This window comes from Emys orbicularis, chromosome 2 (genome assembly GCF_028017835.1).
Source record: "Emys orbicularis isolate rEmyOrb1 chromosome 2, rEmyOrb1.hap1, whole genome shotgun sequence".
NCBI classification, from domain to species: domain Eukaryota; kingdom Metazoa; phylum Chordata; order Testudines; family Emydidae; genus Emys; species Emys orbicularis.
The window spans coordinates 262,820,240-262,845,647 of NC_088684.1; the positions used below are offsets into that span (position 1 = coordinate 262,820,240).

The 25,408-nt window shown below is 42.7% G+C and overlaps 1 protein-coding gene across 1 annotated transcript in view; it reads right to left on the reverse strand.

The window, feature by feature from the left end:
• C2H10orf67 (chromosome 2 C10orf67 homolog) overlaps window positions 1-25,408 on the reverse strand; it is a 122,767-nt gene that overhangs the window by 20,726 nt on the left and 76,633 nt on the right. Inside the window, 2 exon segments of the mRNA XM_065400264.1 lie at window positions 18,642-18,862; window positions 19,640-19,777. Coding sequence (XP_065256336.1) covers window positions 18,642-18,862; window positions 19,640-19,777 — 359 coding nt within the window.

A 25,408-nucleotide genomic window follows, 5' to 3' on the forward strand; every position in this document is an offset into this window, starting at 1 on the left:
TAATGATAATTAAAGGAAAAAGGCATAAGGAACTGATAGCAGAAATGTATGAGACCTATAGGCATAGAACTATAAGAATGGCTTAAGCAGTTACCATAGTATAAGGCCTTACAGCTTGAGTAAGAGTAGTTGCTCAATAAGTTAGCATAAGTAAGTAAACTAACAATGACCTTAAGTCACAAGATGGCACAAAACTTTGTTTATTGTTTTGCAATAATCACAAGTGTTGCAAACTTCTGATAGGTAATCCCAAGATGCTAGTTTATACCAGTTTGGTATATTTTTAGTTAAGGACATCAGCAGATGTCTGGTTACAAGAAAGACATGGTAACTAATTGACATATGTTCTAATAAGCTTGAGGTAAAAGGATTAATAACCTCTGGGAGAAGAGCATCCCACATGAGTAGGGTGAAGAATTACAAATAAGAAAAAGGCACTGAAACTCCTACTGAACATGCATTAGGTATAGTATTGTCAGTATAACACATTATAACAGCTGTATCCTGGCCTGTGTGCCTGGAGAGATGCCAGGATGGTGACTACTGATGATGGTGAGGGGGAAGATGAGGAAAATAACTAACAGTCCAGGTTGTTTTGCAAGGGATGGGGTAAGTATATGGATACTCAGTTCACTCTGCATCATTTCTATTTGCTATGCTGGGTTTGAGTGTTTGTGAATTTGCTAACTGTATTAAAAACAAATTATTATAAATATAGTGTGATTTCCTAAGTGTGAGTGTTGCAACTGTGAACATCAGGGCTCCCAACTGAACAGTAATTCTGGTAATACAGGGCCTGATCTTGGGGCAATAACCTACCAAATTTCAGAGTGCTAACTGGGGAAACTACATCGCTAATATAATCAATATACAATCAACAGATCAGGCAACCAGAGGGGATGAAGGGTGGGCCATGGAATACACTTCTCTACCCACATCTCCAAAAACAACAGTTGTAATAGCATAGTCAGGGGTGCTGGAACAATTTTTATAGTGGGGGTGCTGAAAGCCATTGAACCAAACTGTAAACCCTATATATAATGGAAACCATTTCAAGCCAGGGGGTGCTGCAGCACCCCCTGCACTCCTTGTTCCAGCACCTATGAGCATAGTGTTTGGTAAAAATATGCACTGAAGACCAGGTTGCAGCCCTGAAAATATCCAATACAGAAACATCACTGAGGAATGTGGACAAAGCCACTTGGGCCCTCATTGAATGAGCCACCAGTCTCTGTGGACATGTGGTGGTGTGGTCTGAGCTATCCCATATGCCGTTATAATGCAGGTGGTGGTCCAACCAGAAATTGTCTGTGCAGAGACTGCCTGACCCTTCACTCAATCCACATAGGAGACAAAAAGCCATGGTGATGAACAAAATGGTTTAGCCCTTTTCAGATAGCATGCCAAGCATCGTCTCGCATCCAATGTATGAAGGCACTGTTCATCTGCACTTGAGTGTGGCTTAGGAAGGAATACAGGTAAGTATATTGGTTGGTTAAGGTGAAACTGTGAAAACACTTCAGAATTTTTTTTGGATGCAGCCTTAGGGACACTTTGTCTCGGAAAAGCTGCATTCTCGGAAGCCCTGTCATTAGGCCCTGCAGTTCCTTATTCTCCTTGTGGATGTTATGGTAGTAAGAAAAGCTGTCTTTCAGTAATGGAGGGACAGAGAGCAAGTTGCAAGGGGCTCAAATGGAGGTTCCATGAGGGCAGCCAGTATTTATGGTCCCACAACAGAACCATTTTTTTCAGACATGGAAAGAGACAGACAACACATTTCAGAAATCTGACTACATGTAGTTGGGGAAAAAATTACTTTCCTTGTATCGGAGGATTGAATGCCGAAATCACTGCTAAGTGGACCTTCAATGACCTGAGACGCAGACCTGCGGACTTAAGATGTAACAGGTAATCCAAAAGGTCCTGAATGGAGGCTAATCTTGGCTGAATTCCTTGACCCCGTGACCAAACTGAAAAACACTTCCACTTGTCCAAATAGGCAGTTCTAGTAGAGGGTTTTCTCCTTTTAATTAGGACTTGCTGAACGGATTCAGAACATCATCCTTCCTCCTCATCTACGCCAGGAGATGCAGACTGCTCAGTGCTGGATGCCAAATCTGACTGTGGTTTGTCAGTAGGTCGAGAAGGAGGGTGAAGAGTTCTGGGAGACTGAACAGATAGAGTGAGAAGGTCAGAGAACCAACATTGTCTTGGCCACGAGTATCAGTTTTGCATGATCCATCTTCAGTTTGAGAATAATCTCAGAGATGAGTGGGACTGGGGGGAAAGCATACATCAGTGCTGATACCCAATTCAAATGAAAGGCATCAGTTAAAGAGCTTGGACTGAGACCCACTGGAGAACAGAACTGACTGCACTTCTGTCACAAACAAGTTGATTGTTGGAATGTCCCATTCTCTGAAGACGGACCGCAGAACAGTGCTCTTAATGGACCATTCATGATTCTGGGAGAAATTCTCACTGAAGTGATCAGTCACCTGATTCTGAGCACCCAGTAAGTGTGAGACTGTGGGAATGATGTCTTCCTTGATGCAAAGGTGCCAAAACTTTATTGCTTCCTAGCAGAGCTGATTGGAGTGGGCTCCTCCATTCTAGTTTATATAATACATGGTAGTTGGAAAGTATGTGAACCACTGTGCCCTTGATCTGAACCCAAAAGGCCCAGTACACAGTGTAAATGGCTTGAAGTTCCAGGAGGCTGATCTGAAGGGAAGCTTCTTGTTCTATCCACAAACCCTTCAACATCCCCTAGATGTGCTCCTCAAACTATTGTGAAGGCATTGGTAACTACAGTCCTTATCAGTGGAGGACAGGCAAAGGGAACACCTTTGCACGATTTAGTCGTAAGTGGAGCACAGAGGAGAATATAGCTGGTAATAGCGACCATAATATAATTAAATTTAACATCCTTGCTGGGAGGGAAATACCAAAGAAGCCAACATAGTAACATTTAACTTCAGAAAGGAGAACTACGTAAAAATGAGGACGCTAACTAAATGGAAATTAAAAAGAACAATCATGAAATGCCTTTAAGCTGCATGGAAACTTTTTAAAAATACCATAATAGATAGGTACTCCAAGTAAGAGGATCAAAAAATGCCACCATGGCTAAACAACAGAATAAAAGAGATTGTTAGAGGCAAAAAGGCATCCTTAAAAAATTGGAAATCAAATCCTACTGAGGAAAATAGATAGGAGCATAAACTCTGGTAAGTCATGTGTAAAGGTATAATTAGGCAGGACAAAAGAGAATTTGAAGAGCAACTAGCAAAAGACTCATATACTAACAGCAAATTTTTTTTAAAGTATATTAGAAGAAAGAAGCCTGACAAACAATCAGTGGGCCACTAGACGACCAAGGTACTAAAGGAGCACTAAAGGAAGATGGGGCCATTGCGGAGAAGCTAAATGAATTCTTTGCATTGATCTTCGCTGCAGAGGATGTGAGGGAGATTCACACACCTAAGTCATTCTTTTTAGGTGACAAATCTGAGAATCTGTCCCAGATTGAGGTGTCAACAGAAGAGATTTAGGAACAAACTGATAAATTAAATAGTAATAAATCATCAGGACATGATGGTATTCACCCAACTGTTCTGAAGGAACTCAAATATAAAATACGAAAGTGTAAACTACTAACTGTGGTATGTATCCTACCACTTAAATGAGTTTCTGTACCAGATGACTGAAGAATAATTAATTACGTCAATTTTTAAAAAGGGCTCCAGAGGCTATCCTGGCAGTTACAGGCCAGTAAGCTTAATTTCCATAGCAGGCAAATTGGTTGAAAGTATAGTAAAGAACAGAGTTATCAGACACATAGATAAATATGACTTGTTGGGGGAAGAGTCAACATGGCTTCTGTAAAGGGAAATCGTGCTTCACTAATCTATTAGAAATCTTTGAAGGGGTCAACAAACATATGGACAAGGCCAGTGGATATAGTGCACTTGGCCTTTCAGAAAACCTTTGACAAGGTCCCTCACTAAAGATTATTAAGCAAAGTAAGCAAACATGAGATAGGAGGGAAGATCCTCTCATGGATCAGCAGCTGCTGAAAAGACAGGAAACAAAAGGTAGGAATAAATGGTTTGTTTTCAGAATGGAGAAAGGTAAATAGCGAGGTCCTCCAGGGATCTGTAATGGAACCAGTGGTGTTCAGTAAATTCATAAATGATCTGGAAAAAGGGGTAAAGAATAAGGTGGCAAAGTTTGCAGATGACACAAAATTATTCTAGTCCAAAGCAGACTGTGAAGAGTTACAAAGGGATCTCACAAAACTGGGTGACTGGACAACAAAATGGCAGATGAAATTCAATATTGATAAATGCAAAGTAATGCACATTGGAAAACATAATTCCAGCTGTACATACAAAATGATGGGGTTTAAACTGGCTGTTACCACTCAAGAAAGAGATCTTGGAGTCATTATGGATGGTCTCTGAAAACATCTGCTCAATGTGCAGAGGCAGTCAAAAATGCCTACAGAATGTTAGGAACCATTAGGAAAAGGATAGATGATAATACAGTAAATATCATAATACAACTATATAAATCCACGGTATGCCCACGCCTTGAATACTGCGGGCAGTTCTGGTCGTCCCATCTCAAAAAAGATATAGATATATATATAATGCGGTCCGATATAACGCAAATTCAGATATAACGCGGTAAAGCAGCGCTCCGGGGGACGGGGCTGCTTTACCTCGTTATATGCGAATTCGTGTTACCGCAAGCGGTTCCTCTGCACCCCCCGTTACTTGCTGCGGCCCTCCCCGGGGCCCTCCCACCCCAGCTCACCTCCGTTCCGCCTCCTCCCACGAGCGCGCCACAGCTCCGCTTCTCCTCCCTCCCAGGTGCGCTCGTGGGAGGAGGCGGAGGGGAGGTGAGCTGGGGCAGGGGGACCACAGCAAGTAAGGGAGGGGGCTCAGAGGAACCGCTCCCCACCCCAGCTCTCCTCCTCCTCCTCCTCCCCCCACGAGCATGCCGCTCAGCTTCGCTTCTCCTCCCTCCCAGGCTTGCCGCGCCAAACAGCTGATTGGCATGGCAAGCCTGGGAGGGGGGAGAAGCGGAGCTGCGGCGTGCTCATGGGAGGAGGCAGAACGGAGGTGAGCTGGGGCGGGGAGGCCCCGGGGAGGGCCGCAGCAAGTAACGGGGGGTGCAGAGGAACTGCTCCCCGCTCCAGCTCATCTCCACCTCCTCCCCTGAGCACGCCGCTGCCGCTCCGCTTCTCCCCCCCGCTTCCAGGCTTGCTGGGCCAAACAGCTGATTAGCGCGGCAAGCCTGGAAGGGAGGGAAGGTGGGAGAAGCGGAGGGGCGGCGATGTGCTCAGGGAGGAGGCGGAGGCAGAGCGGAGGTGAGCTGGGGCGGGGAGCGGTTCCTCTCCCTACCCTGATATAACGCGGCCTCACCTATAACACGGTGAGATTTTTTGGCTCCCGAGGACCGCGTTATATTGGGGTAGAGGTGTATTAGAAAGGGAAAAATACAGAGAAGGGCAGCCAAAAATATTAAGGGTATGGAACAGCTTCCATATGAGGAGAGATTAAAAAGACTGGGATTGTTCAACTTGGAAAAGAGATGACTAAGCGGGGATATGATAGCAGTCTATAAAATCATGAATGGTGTGAAAAAGTATACAAGGAAGTGTTATTTACCCCTTCACGTAACACAAGAACTACTGGTCAGCCAATGAAATTAATAGGCAGCACATCTAAAACAAGCATAGGAAGAAGGAAGTACTTCTTCACACAACGCACAACCAGTGGAACTCATTGCCAGGTGATGTTGGGAAGGCCAAACGTATAACTGAGTTCAAAACAGAATTAGATAAATTCATGGAGAATAGGTCCATCCATGACTATTAGCCAAGATGGTCAGGGATGCAATCCTATGTTCTGGTGGTTGCACTTGTACTACACTATCCACCAACTGACAATTTGGGAGATAAATCAACTTTAACCAACTTTGAAGAGGACAAAGGCACAATCTCACATGCTAGACTAGATTACCGCATGCAGCCATATAACCTAGCAACATCAGACAAACACAGACTGTAGCTGAAGGGTGAGGCCAGAGGTACTGACATATATGACATATTGTTTGAAACAACGAGTTCAACAGAAAATCCCTTGAACTTGTAGAGTCTAGTAGGGCCCTAATGACTCAAGATTTTGTGTTAGAATTAATGCTTACTTTCCTTTGTTCAAAATCAGTCCCAGCCGATTGAAGAGATGTAGTGTGAACTGGGTGTGATGGAGGACTTGTTCTTTGGACTTGCCCCTGAATAACCAATCATCCAGGTGAGGAAAGATATGAATTCCCAGCCTCCTGAGACAGGCTGCCACTACCACCATGCATTTGGTACGTCATGGTCTAATGACAAGTCAAAGGGGAGAACTATGTATTGATAATGTTGACCTGTGACTACAAATCTCAGAAACTTCCTGTTGATTGGGAAAATTGCCACACAGAAGTAGTTGTCCTGAAGACTGAGGGCAGCAAACCAGTCACTGTGCTCTAACAAGGGGAGAATTGTAGCTAAGATTACCATATACAATCTCATATATTTGATGCATTTGTCCAGATCTTGGAGGTCCAAAATAAGTCTAATTCCTCCTTTGGCTATGGGGACCAGGAAGTAACGAGAGAAGAATCCCTTTTCCCAACACTGAAGGGGAACCTCTTCTATGGTTCCTGAAGTGCACCGTCTGGATCTGCTGTAAGAGCAGTGGCTAATGAGAGGGGCCCCTGAAAAGGGATGGGGTAGGAGGATGGGAAGGGAGAATGGACGGAAATTGGATGGCACAACCCTATTCCCAAGTGCTGAGGATCCACTTGTCTGTGGTTATTGTTTCCCAAGTGCTGTAGAAGCATAGGTGTCGGCTTCCTCAGATCCCCTGGGATGCTTGACCCGTGCTCCATCCCAGGCCCTGCCCCACTCCACCCCTTCTCCCAAGGCCCCACCCCACCTCTTCCCACCCCTGCTCTGCATCAGCTCTGTCTCTTCCCACCCCACCTCTTCCTGCCCCGTTTCGCTCCCTCCCTTGAGCACACCCCACCCTCTCTGCCCCCCTCCCTCCCAAGCACCTCCTGCACACAGATGAATAGCTGATCTGCAGTGGGCACGAGACACTGGGAGGGAGGGGGAGGAGCTGATCAGCAGGGCTGCTGGTGGGTGTGAGGCACTGGGGGAGAAGGGGAGAAGTTGATCCACAGGGCTGCTGGTGGGTGCTGAGCACCCATTATGTTTTTTCCATGGGTGCTCCAGCCCCAGAGCACCCACGGAGTCAGCACCTATGTGTAGAAGTGAGAGAGCCTGTCCCCAAACGGAGGAGACATGGTTGGGAAGTTTACAACTGGAATGCTGCCCTTGATAGGAGAGTCAAATTGTCTGCTTGCCCAAAGCTGGTGGATGACAGGCTGGCTGGTGAACCAGATGGCCTTCTCCTCTGTGATTTGTGTCCCTTCCTAGAGAAGTCTTGCTGTCTAGCAGGATGAGATGGCTGCTGAAAGTGCCACTTGGAAAGGTATTTCTGCTTCTGTTGCAGACTTCCATAATGGTGCCTCTTTAGTGCTGGGTTATAAGCCCCCCAGTGAATGCAAAGTAGCTTGAGTCCTTAAAATAATGTGATGTCTCAAGAGTTTTTTTCAGAAAACAAAAACTGACCATCAAAAGGTAAGTCCTGTATGCTTTGTTGGACTTCAGGAGCTATACCAGAGTTCTGTAACCACAAAGCTCTTCTCATTGTTACAGCTAAGGCCATAATCTTGCAGGAGACATCCACTATGTCCAGTGCTGATTACAGTGATGTCTTTGCCACTAGATGGCCTTCTGCAATGAAAGCCTTAAAACTCTTCCCTGAAGGATTCTGTCAACTCATGTGTAAATCTGGGCATAGGCTCCCAATTTACGAAGTCATATTTTGATAACAGCACCTGCTAATTAGCAATGTGTATTTGTAAAGACAAGGTTGAATACATTTTTTCTTTCCATTAAATGTAATGTTTTAGACCTTTTGTCTTTAGGTGTTTACTTCTATCTCCCCGCATGTAACCGCTCATTTGCCACCATTATGACAAGAGAGGGTTAGGTGCTGGATGTGAGTAGATACACTCAAAACCCTGCAGAGGGTCATACTACCACTTTTCAGTATGCTGTACTATGGACAGTAAGGAAGCTGGTATATGCCACAAAACCTTTGTGGGTTCCAAAAGCGCTTCATTTCTAGGGAGAGTTTCCCTCCCAGGAGTCAATGACTGGACACTGTCTACCAAAGCGGTAGCCACTAACCTCAGGAGATCTTGATATAACTTAAAGTCTTCATGCACAGGAGAAGATGAATCCAATATAGTGGAATCATCTGGTGAAGAAGATGAAGAAGGAAGCCAGTCCAATGGAATCTGCTGTGACTTGCTCTTGCAGTAAAAGCTCAGACTGTATCAGCTCAGGAGGAACAATATCAGTATGCATCTCCAGCCTCAGTGGGTTGGGAAGAGAAACAGCAGGAAGGTTGTGTGACCGTGCTCTGGAATAAGCCCAGAATTTGTACCTTGAAGATTGAGGAACATCCTAAGTGTTCCATGAAGACCACTGAGGGAAATGATATGGCACTGGTGGCTGGTAGGTACTGGGCTGGAACCCCTATCTCTACTGCAAGAACGGTGTGGGTCCTGATACTGATAGTTAGAATAAATACAAATTTTGTGTCCGCACAGGGGTCTGCAGCACACACTCATCTGAATGGAGCGGCTGTCACCCAGCCCTCAGACTCCAGTTTGGCTCTCTGAATCACACAGCAGCGGGCTGTGATATGTGACAATAGTCCACTGGGCATTCTGGGAGTTGTAGTCCCCAGCTTGCTCAGACAGAGGTAAACTACAATTCCCAGAAGGGAGCGTGACTGTGTGCTCTGCTGCGTGTGTTAGAGCCAACACAGCTGCATAGGGGTGTCCGAGGCCCCCACCGCGAGGGCAGCGCTGCACATGAGGGCTCAGGATGTAGCCTCTCTTCCTGGAGTAGGGTAGGAGGTATGGCAGGGGAGGAGCAGGTGGTGGGATAGGAAGTCTCTGGGGAGACATGGGGGTGGTTGGGAGGCGGGGGCTTGGCACAGCCCTGCGTCACTTATGCGCAGTGACCTGTGGAGCTGTTAGTAGAGCCCTACAAATCTGCAAATTTTGCAGCTCGCAGATTGGACGAGGATACAATTTTTTTTATCCACGCAGGCCTCTATTGATCGTAATGTCCCGGAGATCTCGAAGACTTTTGCACCTTGTACCTGGATGGAGAAGGAAAGGCAGAGGATGACTCTGAGCTAGAACACAAGGCACTTCCCACATAGTCCAATGCAAATGGAGGAGGCACCCCTCATGGAGGCATCAAATGTCCCAACTCATCTGAAGCCCAGTATGGGGGCCGCTCTGGTATTTATGGATGCATAGCAGCCAGTGCTTCGACTACCAGTAGTGCCATTGAGGCAGAACTAACACTTGATGCTGGAAAAGGCGTTGGTATCAAAGTAGGGGCCAGTACTGCCTCTGCAGATCTGGTCCATACCAGGCCTGTAGAAACTAAAATTGTCTGTGATGCCAAAGAAGGAAACAGTACCAACAACAGATCCCTTGGTGCTGATACGGATTCTGGGGCCACAGACAATACCAGCACAGTCAAGGACTCCTGTATCAAAGGTGAGTCTGTAACAGAGAAGCAGAGTAAATCTGCTGCTGCTTGAAAAGCTTGTGGGATCAATATGGTGAGTGCTGAGACTGAATATATCGGTACCAGATTCAATGGCCACCACACAGACGGTACAGAAGTCAATGGTACAGTGCTGGAATGATCCCATCTTGGTACCGGAGAGTGTGTAGATAGCCCCGCTCTACCTTGAGCACTCGAGGAATCCTGGTGCTGCCCAGTACTCCTCTTAGGTGAGGAAGAAGACTCTTTTCAAGCTTTGGAATGGCTACGGTCAGTGTTATGAGTCCTCTTTCTCAGGGAAGGAGATCAAGGAGAACAGTTTCTTCCCCTCGGAGAAGAGTCAAAGTCTGGCTGCATAACAGCAACTTGTGGCAGCACCAAAGCCCTCTGAGGGGGCCGGTGATCTGAGGAGGATCCCGGCACTGATGTGGGCCTCATAAGCTCTATAAGGTGCAGCTTGAGGCCTAATTCTCTAGCCACCTGCATTCTCTTTTTGAAGGATTTACAAATGGAGCACTTTTCCTTAATATGCCCCTATCCCAAGCACAACAAGCACCAAGTATAGGGACCACTTTTGGGGATAGCTACCCTAAGAGGGACAGTGTTTGAAACCTGGCGAAGGCATAATGCCAGGGAAAATCTTACTATTAAAATTACTAAACTAATCTACTACTAAGGGTACTGCTAACTCTAATTAGCTAACTAAATTCAGAAAAAAAGAGGGAAACCTCAGACAACAAAAGCATGAGGTAAGATACCATACATAATGCTCTGACTCCAGCTGCAGGCAGTGGAAAGGAACTGAGAGGGGTCAGAATGGCGCTGCCCTTAAATAGCCAGGAGAGGGGCTACGAGGGCATGTGCACCTGCTAGACAAAGTTCTCTGGCTCCGGCATGCTGGGCATGCACACACCTGAGTGGAATATATGTCTGCAACCATCTGAAGAAGAACTACTAGCTAATTTCTCAAGGTCCAGTTTAAATGAGGTAAGCTGAACAGTCATAATATTTTTCCGTTTTCTTTAAAAGAAGGAAAATATGCTATAGGAAAACCTTTTGATGAAGGGAGGCCTAAAAGAGATGAAAAATGTTAGTTTAAGAGAAGAGAACTTCATATAAGGGTAATTACTTCCTCTGCCTTCTGTCTTTCTATGTCTGTCTCTTTGATGGCAAGCTCTTTGGACCAGGGATAGTCTTGATTTTTTGTTGACTTATCCAGCGCTGAGCACATTTTCAGCACTTAGCAATTAATAATACAACAACAACAACAATACAACATCTTGAGAAAGTTATTGACAAATGATAGTATATCTTCTGCCTATACAACAACTAATAACCAGTTTTTAGTGCAGATACAATAATCAAATGAACTTTAAATAATAAGATTCATATTTAGTCTTAACTCAAAGGGTAAATGCTATTTTTATTTAGACATAAATCTTCCATATCCCTCATTATTTAAGAATCAGTGTGTCAAGGTGATGGGAAAGGGATACTAGTTTGTCTGGAATCTTAGGAAAAGAGACTTTTTCAAGCTTTTCAAGCTGAGGTTCTCAAATACGTTCGTGTCAAAGATGGGCATTTGCTTCCTGACCACTGTTCTCTATTTGATCTGATGCTAGGATTTTCACATGCCAGTTGTAATGTTAACATGATCGCTCATTAGAGAAAACTTTTCACAAGTCATTTAGACAAAATGCCCAGGATAATAATAGCTTTGGCTGATCAAAAAATTTAACTCTAGAAACAGTCATATCAATTAATGCAAATGTAACCCACATGCCTCCGCGGTGTGGTGTTCTGTCCCATCTAGTGTCACCGAGATCACTTAAGGCTTTGTCTACACTACACAGCTTTTAGTGACATGGGTGTCACCACAACTGTGCCGCTAAAAGTCGTGCAGTGTAGCCACTGTTTGTCGGCTCTCCTGCCGACAAAAAATGTCCACCCCCAACGAGCGGCGTTTCCGCTGTTGGCAAGAGAGAGTTCCTGCCGACAACGCGACGTTCACACTGGCACTTGTCGTGGCAAAACTTTTGTCTTGGGAGTCAGAGGGGGTTAACAACTCTGAAAGACAAAAGTTCTGTCGTTCAGTTGCCGGGAGGGGGTGGGAAGAGAGCGAGCTTTTAGCTCATGCAGTAGAGACTCATGCACTAAGCTCCAGAGGTCCCAGGTTTGATCCTGCCCACCAATGACTGGGGTCTGTCGGTGTTACAAGTGGGGGCTCGTCCGGGATTTCAACAGGTAAGTCTCTGAAGCTTGGGATGCGCTTCCTCAGCTAGGGGAAGTATATAACCCACACATCTCCTGGATGTGGTGCACTGTCCCCTCTAGTGGCAATGAAACCACTCAGAGATTAATGAGTCTGCTCTACAGCCTTAGCTACAAGCCATATGACCTTTAGCTCATGCAGTAGAGGCTCATGCACTAAGCTCCAAAGGTCCCAGGTTCGATCCCGCCCCGCCAACGACCGGGGTCTGTCAGTGTTACACAAAGAATCCTACAAGCAATGCACATGGAAAGCCTCATTGGATATGTCTACATTGCAATGTAAGCCCAGGGTTTCAACTCAAGCTCAAACCTAACCTTCTCTATCTGTATGTACACACATTGTGCTAACTCAGGGCTCAGACCCAGGACCCCCCAGAGGTGGAGGATCTGAGCCTGAGTCAAGCCAGGACGCATGGTTCAAGCTCTTGCTTTGCAGTGTAGACACAGCACAACTGGACTCGTACTCTGGGGGTCTGCCAAAAGTATTCCACAATTCGATGGGCTGACTTTCTTTGACCTCTGGACAATCACATTTGGTGGACAGTCAAGTTTTCCCATACTGCACCACAAAGGGCTAGAGTGGCTTCATTTAGGGAGGGTGTTAGGAAGTCTGGGATATGGGAGGTTGGACTCAGGCCTACGTAGTGCAGTGTAGACCCTGGTGCCCCATGTTGGGACCCAGGGTTCAATGATTCCTGGGGTTACAAATGAGTGTAGATGCTCAAGTCCTAAGTTAACAAAACCAGAGTCTGCTAACTTAAGTTCTACTAACCATGGGCTTACATTGCAGTGTAGATGTATCCAATTAGACCAAGCACCAGAAACACAATTCAAGGTGGTTAGAATGACTGTTAATTACACTATAAACTTGGCACCTTTAAGGAGTCCATGGTCTTTCCAGATGTGTTTATTGAACTTGCTAAAAAGGTGGCATCTGTTTTGCTAATTTGGGGAGCTTATGTCAATTTCCATAGAGCATTATTAAAGGTAACAATTCCAAACTAGATAAAGAGTGGCACCACTGGAAGCTTTTGGTCACAGATTAATTTAGAATTACCAGCTTTTTATTGGCTTTCTTTTTAGAACTGTGGAAATCTTCAGGCACAATCTCACAGCTGCTAAAATATTTGATTTCCACCATATCAGGAATGAAATCCAGTCAGACGTGGTCCCTCATATCTGACCAGTTGTGGAGTTTGACTGGACAGATAACTGCCATTATTAGCAGAAGGAGAAATGTAAATATTGTCTCATCCATTATGAGAGCATGGTAGATCTAGAAGAACAGTAATGTTAAATGAGCAAATTAAACAAGACACAAGCAGTGCTAACTTGATCACTTTTTGCTAAGATTTATAAAACCACAAATAGGAACTCTGAAATATGACAGAGTGAGGTGGTTCAAGTTAGCCATAAATTGTGTCTTGTCTCATTTAACTATTTAAATATTTAACCTTTTCTGAATATAAAGTAACTGGTTGTTTGTTTTTCTGATGTTTCAAATTACAAGTTTAGATTATTAAAATTACCCAGTAGTTTAATTTGTCTTTTCTTATACGTGAAATGTTTTGGTTTAGATTTTTTTTTTTTGCACTGTATGTCTTAGGTGATTAGTAATGAGCTATAAGGCTAGACTCACAAAGGAGCTGGCACCTGCCACTTTAGGCAGCTAAATCCCAGAATCAGGCACCACTGATATTCACAAATACCTGCTCAGCTGTTGCTGAATCCTGAAGGCACCTAAATTTTTGCTGTAAAAGTTCCCTAGTTGTCTATGTTCCTCCCTCTGGGCATACACACTGCTGCTCCAGTCTAGACATCCAGACTGCTAAGGCCAAGTGCGATGCAAAAACCAGGGGAAGATAGCATTCTTCTGCTCAACTGTCCTGTGGGTCTCAATCCAGTAGCTGTGCTCTAATTATGCTTATTGGATTGGGCCCTGCACACAAATTGTTGGGGGTTTGAGGGGAGAAGGACCTCCCTCATAACTTTTAGCCCAGTGGTTAGGGGACTCACCTGGGATGTGGCAGACTCCTGTTTAAGTCCCCCCTCTGCCTGAAGGGGAGAAGGGATTTGTTACTTCTCAGGTGAGTGCCCTAACCACTGTGCCATGGGATATTCTGATATGGGGCTCCCTCAATATCTCCTGTTGAAACTATTTTACTGTGTATAAATATTTAGAGTCATTGGGGGTGAGGGAGGGAGAGAGAGAGACAAACAAACAAACAAGAGAATGGCACTCACCCAGCATGCAGGAGACCCAGGTTCCAGCCCCCTAATGACTCTAATTATTTATCCACAGTGGAGCAGATTCACCAGGAGAGAATGAAGGAACTCACTGGTTAGAGCATTCACCGGAGAGATGGAAGATTCCTGTTCAAATCCCTTCTCCTCAGGCAGAGGGGGGACTGGATCCAGGGGTCTCCCACATCCCACATGAGTGCCCTGATTGCTGGGCTAAAAGTTATGATGAAGCTCCTCCGTACCTCCCTTCCTCCCCGGCCCCAGCAGCACCTGACTTCTGGAGAGAGTTCACAGCTGAATTCCAAGCAGCAATAGGCACCAAACTCCCTGAGATGGGTGTGGCTGAGGGCATACCCCTCTGCTTGGCATCTCCCATTGGTTAGTTTAGATGGCTCTCCATCTAGCATGCTGGTTTTTGTGAATCCCAGTCTTAGGTGTCTCCCTTCCTTCCATTGTATAGGCAGCTTGAGTGCCTAGCTCAGGCTTTGTGACTCCCAGTGATTTTCTCGGGGCCTAAGTCCCTTTGTCAATCTAGCCCATACAATCTTCTGTTCCAAAACCACCAGTCAGAGTCTAGCCCCAGGTCAATAGTGGCTGAAAGACAATTCTATCTAATAGCTATTTGGTAGCCTATATGAAATAAATTGTTAGTCTTAGTAGAGTTCCTAGCGTACAAGTGTCCACATCGCAAAAACCACCGTCACAGTTGATGCTAACTAGCACTGTTCATGGCAGTCTTAGAAGAAAGGCCAAAAGTGTGAGTTTGCCTTGCTGTCCTCTACTTATGTCTGTAAATGAACAGAGGACTTCAATCTCCTGTACTCTCAAAGCGGTAACTTTCATGAGCACTAAAGTCACTTAAAAAGGAAAACTGTCAAGAATTAATTTTTAATTTAATTGATGGAAAAAGCTGAAAAAAAAAGAATAAAAAGTATAAATTTAAAAGGGCTTACATGCAATATAGTCTAAATATTTGGCAGGCACTTTATCCACTAGGCCACACAGTCTGATCAACATCTATAAAATTGACAGGTATTATTTTCGCCACAAGAGGGCTCTCATATTTTACATTTATATGCAATAGAAACATGAGAATAATAAAGAAAAAATATAATTTATAAAAATAACATAAGGATTAAACGCAAACTCAAGTCTGTGTGCTCTTCAGGTAGTCACTACAGCAGGTCAGAAATTTCATAATGAATGTTTTTTTCAAAAACTGCCAGTTTGTCAAAATTGAAGCTATCACGTTTGACTTAAAAAAAAAAATCAAGAAAAAAGTTCCTAAACTGTCAAAATGAAAAAATCTGGTTTCTGATTTTTGTTTTGAAATGTAAGCTAATTAAACCAAATTAAAGTTTTTCAAATAAGTCAAAATCAAAATGAAAAATTCTGAAATTATCAAAATGAAAGGTTTTGTTTTAACTACCCTCCAGCCCCCCCAAAAGAATTGGTTTTCTGTTTCACATGTATTTTCAAGATTTCAAATTTTGATCCAGATTCAAGGTGGGAAAAAATTTGAACTCTTGAAAATATTAATGTGATGGGAAAACCATTTCCTGCCAAACTCTAGTAGTCAAATTTTTATGGAAAAAAAAAGACAGTTTATTACGCACAGTGCTTCCATAAAATATCAGAAAAACGGAGGCAAAACAAGATTTTTCCTGTATTCTGGTTATGTACCTCTCTGTAAACAGAATATCTGTCAAAATGAATCTATTTTTATGGTGTTACAGTGATTAGATATGTACAAAACCACACATTCACCTCTAACTTCAGCAGGCTCAACTTATAAAAGTGCTTAGTGATACTATTAAGAGAATACATTACATTTCTCATCAAGTTAGATCTCATATAGTATATAATGATAATAGTACTTTTTTCCTAATATGGCTCATATATTACAGTAATGGGGGGGCATATAAGTAGCTAAGATAGATATAATTGTGACCGCCACTCATTGGAGCAATGAAATGCAACGCAAGAAGTCTTCCTAAACATGTTTAGTCAGGTTTGGTTTTTTTGTGCGTCTTTATCTGATGATACTATCAGATGTGCGTAGGAGGAGAACTACTCACACCTTAGGCTAGGCAACTCTGTACACTTCTCTAAATGGCAGCACCATCTAATAAGTTCAACAGAAGGCCCAGTATGGAGAGTACTAACATGAGACTTTTGCAGTTGGAGAAGTGGCAGAGTGAAGGGAAGAGAGAAGATTCGAGAAGATGGGTAGAACAGAGGAGAAGGTTGGCTGAGGGAAAGAGATGCAGAGGAAGGACTGGGAAGGAGTAAAAGGATCAAAAGGAAAAGACAAGGAAAAAAGAGGAAGAATATGATCCTTGAAGGAGAGAGAAAAAGTAGTGAAGGATAATCATCTAAGACAGATGTGGGCAAACTACGGCCCGCGGGCCACATCCGGCCCACGGGACTGTCCTGCCTGGCCCCTGAGCTCCCGGCCGGGGAGGCTAGTCCCCGGCCCCTCCCCCGCTGCCCCCTCTCCCACGCCGCCGCGCGGGCTGCCCTCTGGCCTACTGCTCCCGGTGGACAGTGTGGGGAGCACAGCTGGCTCTGGCCAGATGTCGTGGCTGCGAGCTCCTGCTGCTGGTAAGGGGGCAGGGAGCGGGGGATCCTGGGGGGCAGTCAGGGAAGAGGGGGCGGTTGGATGGGGCGGAGGTTCTGGGGGGGCGGTCAGGGGATGGGGAACAGGGAGGGTTGGGAGTGGGAGTCCCGGGGGGGCCTGTCGTGGGCAGGGATGTGGATGGGGTCGGGAGGGCAGTCAGGGGACAGGGAGCAGGGGGGGTTGGATAAGGGGGTGGGATCCTAGGGGGCAGTTAGGGGCGGGGTGTCTGGTGAGGGGATGGTCAGGGGATGAGGAGAAGAGGGCGGTTGGATACGGGGTGGGAGTCCCGGGGGGGCTGTCAGGGGGCAGGGGTGTGGATAGGGGTCGGGGCAGTCAGGGGACAGGGAGCAGGAGGGTTGGATAGGGGGTGGGGGTCCTGGGAGGGGGCGGTCAGGGTACAAGGAGCAGGGAGGGTTGGATGGGTTGGGGGTTCTGAGGGGGACAGGCTGTTTGGGGAGGCACAGCCTTCCCTACCCGGTCCTCCATACAGTTGCGCAACCCCAATGTGGCCCTCAGGCCAAAAAGTTTGCCCACCCCTGATCTAAGAGGACTGAAAGGAAATGAAAATAAAGGAAGAAAACTGGAAAAGGAGAACAGTAGAGAGGGGAGAGAAAAGAAATAGAAAAAGGAGAAAAATATTAATAATATAGAGGCCCATTGTAGCATGATATAAAAGGGCTTTAACAAAAAAACACTCACCAACCCTTTGTGTAAATGAGTTTGGATCAGAGGATCAATGTGCTGAAGTGAATGACATGTGAACATAGGAAGAATTCTTAAAATAGTGTAGACTCAAATTTGTTACTGACAAAATAATGATAATCTTTACATGCAATTTTAAAATTACTTCTATGACATGCATAATGAATTTATTATATAATATTCTGTGTATATGTAATCTTATGAATATTGGAAACATGAAAAAATAGTAGTTTCCTTCAATGAAAAAAACAAACAGCATTAGTTAATATGGGTATGATTACTAGGCAAATTCACTTAATTGGGATGAACAGCCAACAGTTTCATGTAATGTATTTAATAGGCTTAAAAGAAATCAGCATTCTTGAGTTCATTCTGAGATCCTGTGCCAGATAACAGATAGGTGGTAACTTGGTAAATTTATCTACTTTTTAATTATTTTTTTCAATTACACCATGACCCAAGTGATTACACATACACAGCATCTAGTATATTCATTATGCATATCATAGAGGTACATTTTTCAAAACTGTACATTAAAAGCATGACCATCAGTTCTGTCATTAAAAGATTTGTGTGTGAATCATTTTGAATTTTTTCTCCATATATGCCATTCACTTTCTTTACACTGGTATCATTTCACTGGGACATTTAAAATTCAGCAGCATTTCTTTATACTTAGAATAGAAAATAACATTTTTAATAAAGTAGTGGGGTAACTGGTAGTAAATGTTGGTATTTTAATGGCAACAACTTTAAAGATAGAAAAAAAGATATATTATTACATTTTCAGTGTTCTGTCCACAGTCTTGATAAATGTTAAACTAATCATACAAATGTGCCTGCCCCTGAAGAGTGTATTATTGCTACAACCAGATCAACGGTATATTATCCAAGTGACTCATTTCTTATGATCAGATTCTGCTCATTTGCATACTACACCAAGCTAGTTAAATGCTTGAGTGATTGCATTGTAGTAATACTGTATTTACAAAATATCTATACCCTTAATATTTCCTTATATAGTTTGCAAAATTATAGACATGAGCTATTTCTATGAATATGGACAATAGTATAATACCACTATACCTTTTCTTTAGAATTTGGAATTTCTTTGCCCAGCTTCGGTTAATTTGTTCCACTTCGTTTTTAAGACTGAAATAAAAAAACCCACAAAATGTTAAAATATTTATAGAATTAAATTAATGTCTTAAAAATTCTGACCAATACCTTTGTATGTGTTGCTTCTCTTGACCTTCAGATATCTTCAGCTTCTCAATTTCAGCAAGTAATGCTCTTCTTTCTGCTTCCTTCTCAAGTGCAAAATATATTGCAAAAAGTTAAGTCATGTATTATTTATTTTCTATGCTTATTATGCAAAAAAATACTAAGTTTTACTCTTGGTAGCCATACTTCTAGTTTTGGCTGTTAGGGTAGGGAAACTAGATGTTTAAAGGAATTAATAACAGAGTACAAAACCTTTTAACTCTAGTAATTGTTTCAAAGCCAACCCAGGTCTGGAGTGACTGAGAATCATTACAATTTCACAGCTTTTTGGAGGGCTATATAATAAAGATGGCAGCACAGACAAGTAAAGCTTAACTTTTGTCATGTATATCATATTTGTCTAAGGCCAATCCTACTGATATCAATGGCAAAATTTCTACTGCCTTGAATGGAAGCAGGATCAAGACCTTTGATTATAAATTCTTATGGGCAAGGACCATGCCTTTCGGTAGAGAGCGTACAGTCTAGTGATTAGAACATAGAACTGAATTCATGGTTCTCAGCTCTGTTACTGATTCTTTTTGTAACTTGTATCTTAGGCCTTCTGTGCCTCATTTTTTCCATCTGTAGTACAAATATAAGAATACTTCTCTCACAGGAGATTAATGAATGTCTGTAAAGTGGTGCAAAATCCTTGAATGAAAGTCACTATAGAAATGCAAATTATTATTCTTACCATAGTAACTAAAAGGTTTAACAAGCAATGGTTCTGAATAGTCCACAGACTGGTATCAAAGGACAAGAAATCTACATAAAATATTTACAGAAAATTTGTTGGATTTTAATAATAAAAACACCACCTTGTAACTAGGACTCTTCTTCTGTTGCTGCTTGTGATATCCCTTTTGTGATTCTCTGCTCTCATGAGGCACTGTAATTTCACTTCCACTTTTCACTGTCTCCTTTTTTTTTGTAACTTTTTCTTTCAATGCTGGAATCTGACAATCAAAGAATCAGTGATGATTATGTACACTAGGAAAAACAGTTTTACTCTTATGGTCATTTTAATCCACAGGAGTTAAGAAAACAAGTTAGAAAAATGACATTGTAGCATAATAATTACTTCAGCTACTGTACTTCAAATAAGGACAATACCACCGGTTGTTTCAAAATAATAAAATATGCCCAAATTAAGTCACCTCAATGGTTCCACTCTCCCAAACACTTAGCAAAATTTCATATATATTAGTATTATATCTGTAAATTAAACATTATACTAAGTCTAAATCTGGCAAAACAAAGGCCATATTGTTTAAAAAAAAACCTCTAAGGGGCTAAATTCATCCCTATTGAAGTCTACCTAGAGATGAATCTGGTCCACTGACTATATTATCTGTCCTATTTCAACTGAACTATCAACTTTGCTGAAGCATATTGTATTGAATGCTGGCCCTCTCCACTTCAAGCCAGCCATTTGTTTTGTCAGCTGCTGATACATTCCACTTTCTCTGGAGGACACATGCTGGTCTCTATGTGGCCAGTTCACTGATAGGGGGAAAACACCAGATAGTTAAAGGATAGTTGGAGGTGAAGATACATTGCAGTATCAGACCTTTTTAAATAAAGAAAAGCAGTTTAATCCACATCCTGTGAAAACTGCAAATTCAATTCATTGTAAAGATTAATTACAATATTATAAAGATGTCAGCATACCAGTCACAGGCCCTAATTCTCCCCCACATTGATTTTACACTGGTGTAAGTCCCTTAATTTCAATGGAGCTACACTGGGGGAAATGAGGAATCTGTGAGAGGAGAATCAGGCCTACTGTAACTATATACACATTTGGCCAGATCTTGGACCATGCTAGAGTGGTGTAAGGCAGTTATAAAGCCATTAGATTTGCTCCCCCTCCCCAGAGGTTTTCTACAGATGAATCCTCATTTGGAGTAAAGCAATTGTAAAAGCTCCTACACCAATTCTCTTCCCAGCTGCTGCACTGAGAGGGCATGGCTGGGAAAAAAGGGGCACAGCCAGAGAATCTCCACATCCTGATAATCTCCAGTTACCAGAAAGGCACCTTGAGGAACTGATGGGCATTAATTCCAGCTCATTATGGCAATAATAAAGAACTGAATGATATATAAGGTAGCACACCAAGAACTATCATGGGGGAAAGAAAGGCAAGAACATAGGTAAAGTTTACATGCAGTGCCAAAGGACACTACTTGCTAGGAAATTCTGACCTTATAAATTACTTGAACTTCACACAGTTCTCTTTTAAAGTGATCTATTCCTTCCTTTCCCATATTTTAATTCATAACCACCTATCCCATGTGGTCATCTATCCCATCAGGTGTTTTGATGTTCTCTCTCCTGATTAGAGCTGGCAGACATGTGGGATTTTTGGTTCACAGGAAATTTTACTTTTTTGAAAGTTGGTTTTGTTCTGAATCAGAATTAATCAAAACAAATATTAAATTTCCTGTGAACTGGAAATCCTGAAAAATATCTTTTTGGAAACAATGACACATCGTCTTTCCAATAGGAAGTCTGTTCCCTGCACCTAGGGTGACCAGATTGCAAGGGTAATAGGCACCTATATAAGAAAAAGCCACAAATATCAGGACTTGTCCCTATAAAATCAGGACATCTGGTCACCCTACCCGCACCTTAACACCTGCTGAGTAAAACTGATATTATTGTCAGTTTCATAGCTGCTTGCCTAAGAGTTGGAAGCCCTGGACTTCTTGCCCCAGGGCAGTCCACAAAGCAGGGATGCCCAGGAACTACAGATCCTGGGAGATTATCCCAGGACTTCTAGGGTCCTAGATCCATGGCAGGAAGTATGTAAGTCCTTAGATCCCCAGATCAACTTGGGCTCTTAGCACTTCCTGACTCCCTTTTGCCAGGTTGGGAGCTGAGTCCATGTTAAAGTCAGAGCTCCCTTGGCTTTCAGACTCCCAGTTCCATGGCATGGAGTCTGGAAGCTCTGGCGTGGCTGCCTGCTGTGGAGTTGCAGACCCTGGAAGACTGGGATTTCTGGCGTTGAGGCTGCCTCAGAGCCACAGATCCTGGAAGATCTAGCAGCTTGATGAGCTGGGAGGGTTTCATCAAGGTTCAATCATAACCCAGCATTTGATTCATCAAAAATTCATCAAACCCAAGATGTTATTGCAAAACATTTTGGGTTCAACAAACTGGCATTTTCCAACAAAACTCTGTTTCATCTGAAAATTTCTGACCAATTCTACTTCTGACCTTATTTGTCCACTTAAGTCTTACCTTCAAGTCTCTGCATCACAGCCACTCTCTTTTTGGCCAAAGATAACTGCAGTGAACCTCTTTGAAACATGTGAAAACCAATACTAAACTGGTCAGAAGTATGAGTTTTGAATGGTGTATGAAACCCCTTCCCCTTTCCAGGGATCCCTCTGGATAACTAAAGAATAATGGTAACTCTGGAAGGAATCTTGGCCAATCCAGTTGGGCCAAAAAGGTGATGATTGCATTGTTGGAACTCAAGGGTATAGACTGCTGCTTGGAAAATTCAAACTATATTTAACAACATTTAACTTTAAATACATCTGACAGAAATAAGAAAGATGTTACGTTACATTACAGACAAGACTGACAATTATTCTAAGACGCATTGGCACTTAATGCAACCATTTGCAGTATTATTGCCTTCTCATTTAGTTTCCCAAAAGTCATAAATTTATAATTATGTATTATTACCAGACACATCCCTCATTCCAAAAAGACTAGCTAAATGTTATGCACGCTTTGGTGAGGCTGAAACTAATACAAGTTTCTGCTCCCCTATTGATCAATTCAACAAAACATTGGCTAGGGGTTTGGAAGTTCTTAATGACCATCTTGTCATTATCTTCTTCATTCTGCTCAGTTAGCGTGGCCCAAAAGCTCTCAGGTGCCTTCAAGGTGTTGTTTTTTGTTTTTGCTTATTAATGCTCAGAGAAGGATTAGTGATGGCATATCCCTTAACCATAAGTCATTTGAATATTCTTCACTGGGAGCTCTCAACAACCACACTTGACACACATGCCTGGTCTTTGGACAGCCTAGGCACATGACCATCTTATGATAACATGATACTTGCTCACAAGTGGGTCAGACCCTTGCTTGAGAGCCATAGGATCCAGGCAATATTGGTTTATATGAACACTACAAGGGCCATACGTTTTATGTGAAATCATTTCCCTGTATCAACAGTGAAGTATTGGAAGCACATACCTCTATACACTTGTCTATTTATACGAACCTTTATGTAGATAGAATTGTGAGGGCATATTGCTTCACATGTATAAAACTGCTTTCAGAAATACCAGATTTTATTAAAATATGTTTATTTTGATAGCTGTTTTCCATCTGTGCTCCCTCAGTATTTAGCTGAGAAAGTCTTTCATAGCTATTAGTTTAGCATGGTTACAATATCTCAGTACTATAGGCAGTATACGGAGACACTGAACCTTCCTCTAAAGCTTGCTAATAAAGTATATCTTCTCCTGGAAATCTAAATGCCCACTGACAAGGGTCACAAGATTTAACTCCAATAAGGGAATTTGACTTATCAGGAACAAAAAACAAAACAAAAAATTCCTGCTCTCCCACAACAGGACAGTATAAGAACACTGCATAGCGACCTGCTGGTTACTATCACACTCCTGTTTCAGGAAAGAAATGTCATACATTTCAGGTAAATAATCACAAAATCCACAACCTTTAGCAACTGAAGTGTGACCAAAGGTATTGTAAGGTTCAGTAATTGAAGTTTTACATAGACAGACAGACACCACTCTTGTTCTACTTATTGCAGCACTAAACCTAGCTTGTAGGTGTTAGATGTAACCTAGAAGAAGGTGGGAAGAGGAAAAGACAGGAAAGAGCATGCTGCAACCCGAGTTTTCTTGTAACACAAAAGAAACTATTATTATTAATAACTATTTGAATTACTGTAGCACTAAGGAGCCCTAGTCTTAACCAGCACTCCATTGTGCTAGGTGCTGTACAAACACAGAACAAGACAGTCTCTGCCCCAAAGGGCTTACAAAACTTGGATCATTTTCCTCCTAAAAAAGGAAGGCTTTAAATATGACTTGCCCTGTCTACACTAGTTGCAAAGTCCTGTTTAAAACTGTGTTGATTAAAAAGTATTAGCTTTTAAAACATGACCAATTTTCAGTCTAGAGAAGCTCTCCAATCCTTTAAAAGATTCAAAGCCTTCACTGCTGACTGAACAGCTGCCAGGGCTAGAAGATAGTTGGCAGTGTCAACTATATCCTGTATGTCAGAGAGCTTTAGAGGAACAGGTCTACTTTTTAACTTACATAGAATAGTACCATAAAGACCAGCAATAGTGATTTGGGTTGGAGTCTCCCCATTTTGAGAATTTCAAAAATAATTCCCTTCCCCCCAATATAGACTTTTTTCATGACAGCTTTGAAGAATATTATGCTTATTCTGGCCAACATTTTTAAACCTGGGTTCCTAAAATTTAGAAACTAAAATGTGGATTTAGGAGCCTAATGCAGTCATGGACTTTAAGGCCACAAGGGACCACTAGATCATCTAGTCTGACCTGCTTCATATTGCAGGCCACCAACACCACCAAGCACCCACACATTAGCCCAACAACTAAAATTAAACCGAAGTCTGACAGCTCACAGAAGACTAGACTATTATGTGCCACAAACAGAGAATAAGAGGGACTGAGGTACACCAATGTCCAACGCCCCCACAAATGGCAGGGAAATGATTAAGTGAGAGATACCCCAATAAGTCTGGCAAAGGACCAACACCCACCATAATAAAAGTGGCCCGATCTTCAGGCATGTTGTGTACCTACAGTTTCCACGGACTTCCAATAAGATAGGTATCAAAAATGGCTCTGTGATGATTCAGGTGAGATCACACATAGAATACCACATTCATTTCTTGTCTCCTTAGGATCAGCAAGATCTGACAAACATGAGGGAATCCAGCAAATAGGAACAAATAAAATGTATGAAGGAGGTAGTGAGGGAAATAATTTATCAGGAAGGATTAAAATCTAAAAATGACATGACTACAGGGCTATAGGATACTAGTGTACAATACTTGAAGAGTACAAACATGAAGGAGGTTGGGCAATTATCCAGGGCAGTATTAGGGTGTAACTAGGAGATATGGGATTAAAAGGAAAATTTTGGCTGAATAGAAGGAAATTTTACTGAGAGTGAGAAGCATTAGGCTGTGAAATAGTCTCTCAGGGGAATAGGAGGAAGACCCATTGCTGGAGACATTTATTCTGCTCTGTTCAGGTTCTTGTATCACACTCATCACCATGTTTCTGAGTATGAGTTCTGTCCCAAATGGACAAAACGTTATTCAGTAGAGAAAAATCTTGCATTAGCAAGGAAGATGAATGATCTAATAAGTCTTTCCATCTCTGACTTATGCTTCCATAATAATGCTATTCTTTGTATTCATTACCAGTCAGTGCAGTACATGATTTTCAGTAAAAGTAACACTGCTCTACAGCCAAAATGCTTCTGAAATAAATGTAGTCAAACTTTACTAATTCTGGGTCACTGAGAACGAAAATGATGCTTAAAATTGTTGATTGGCTC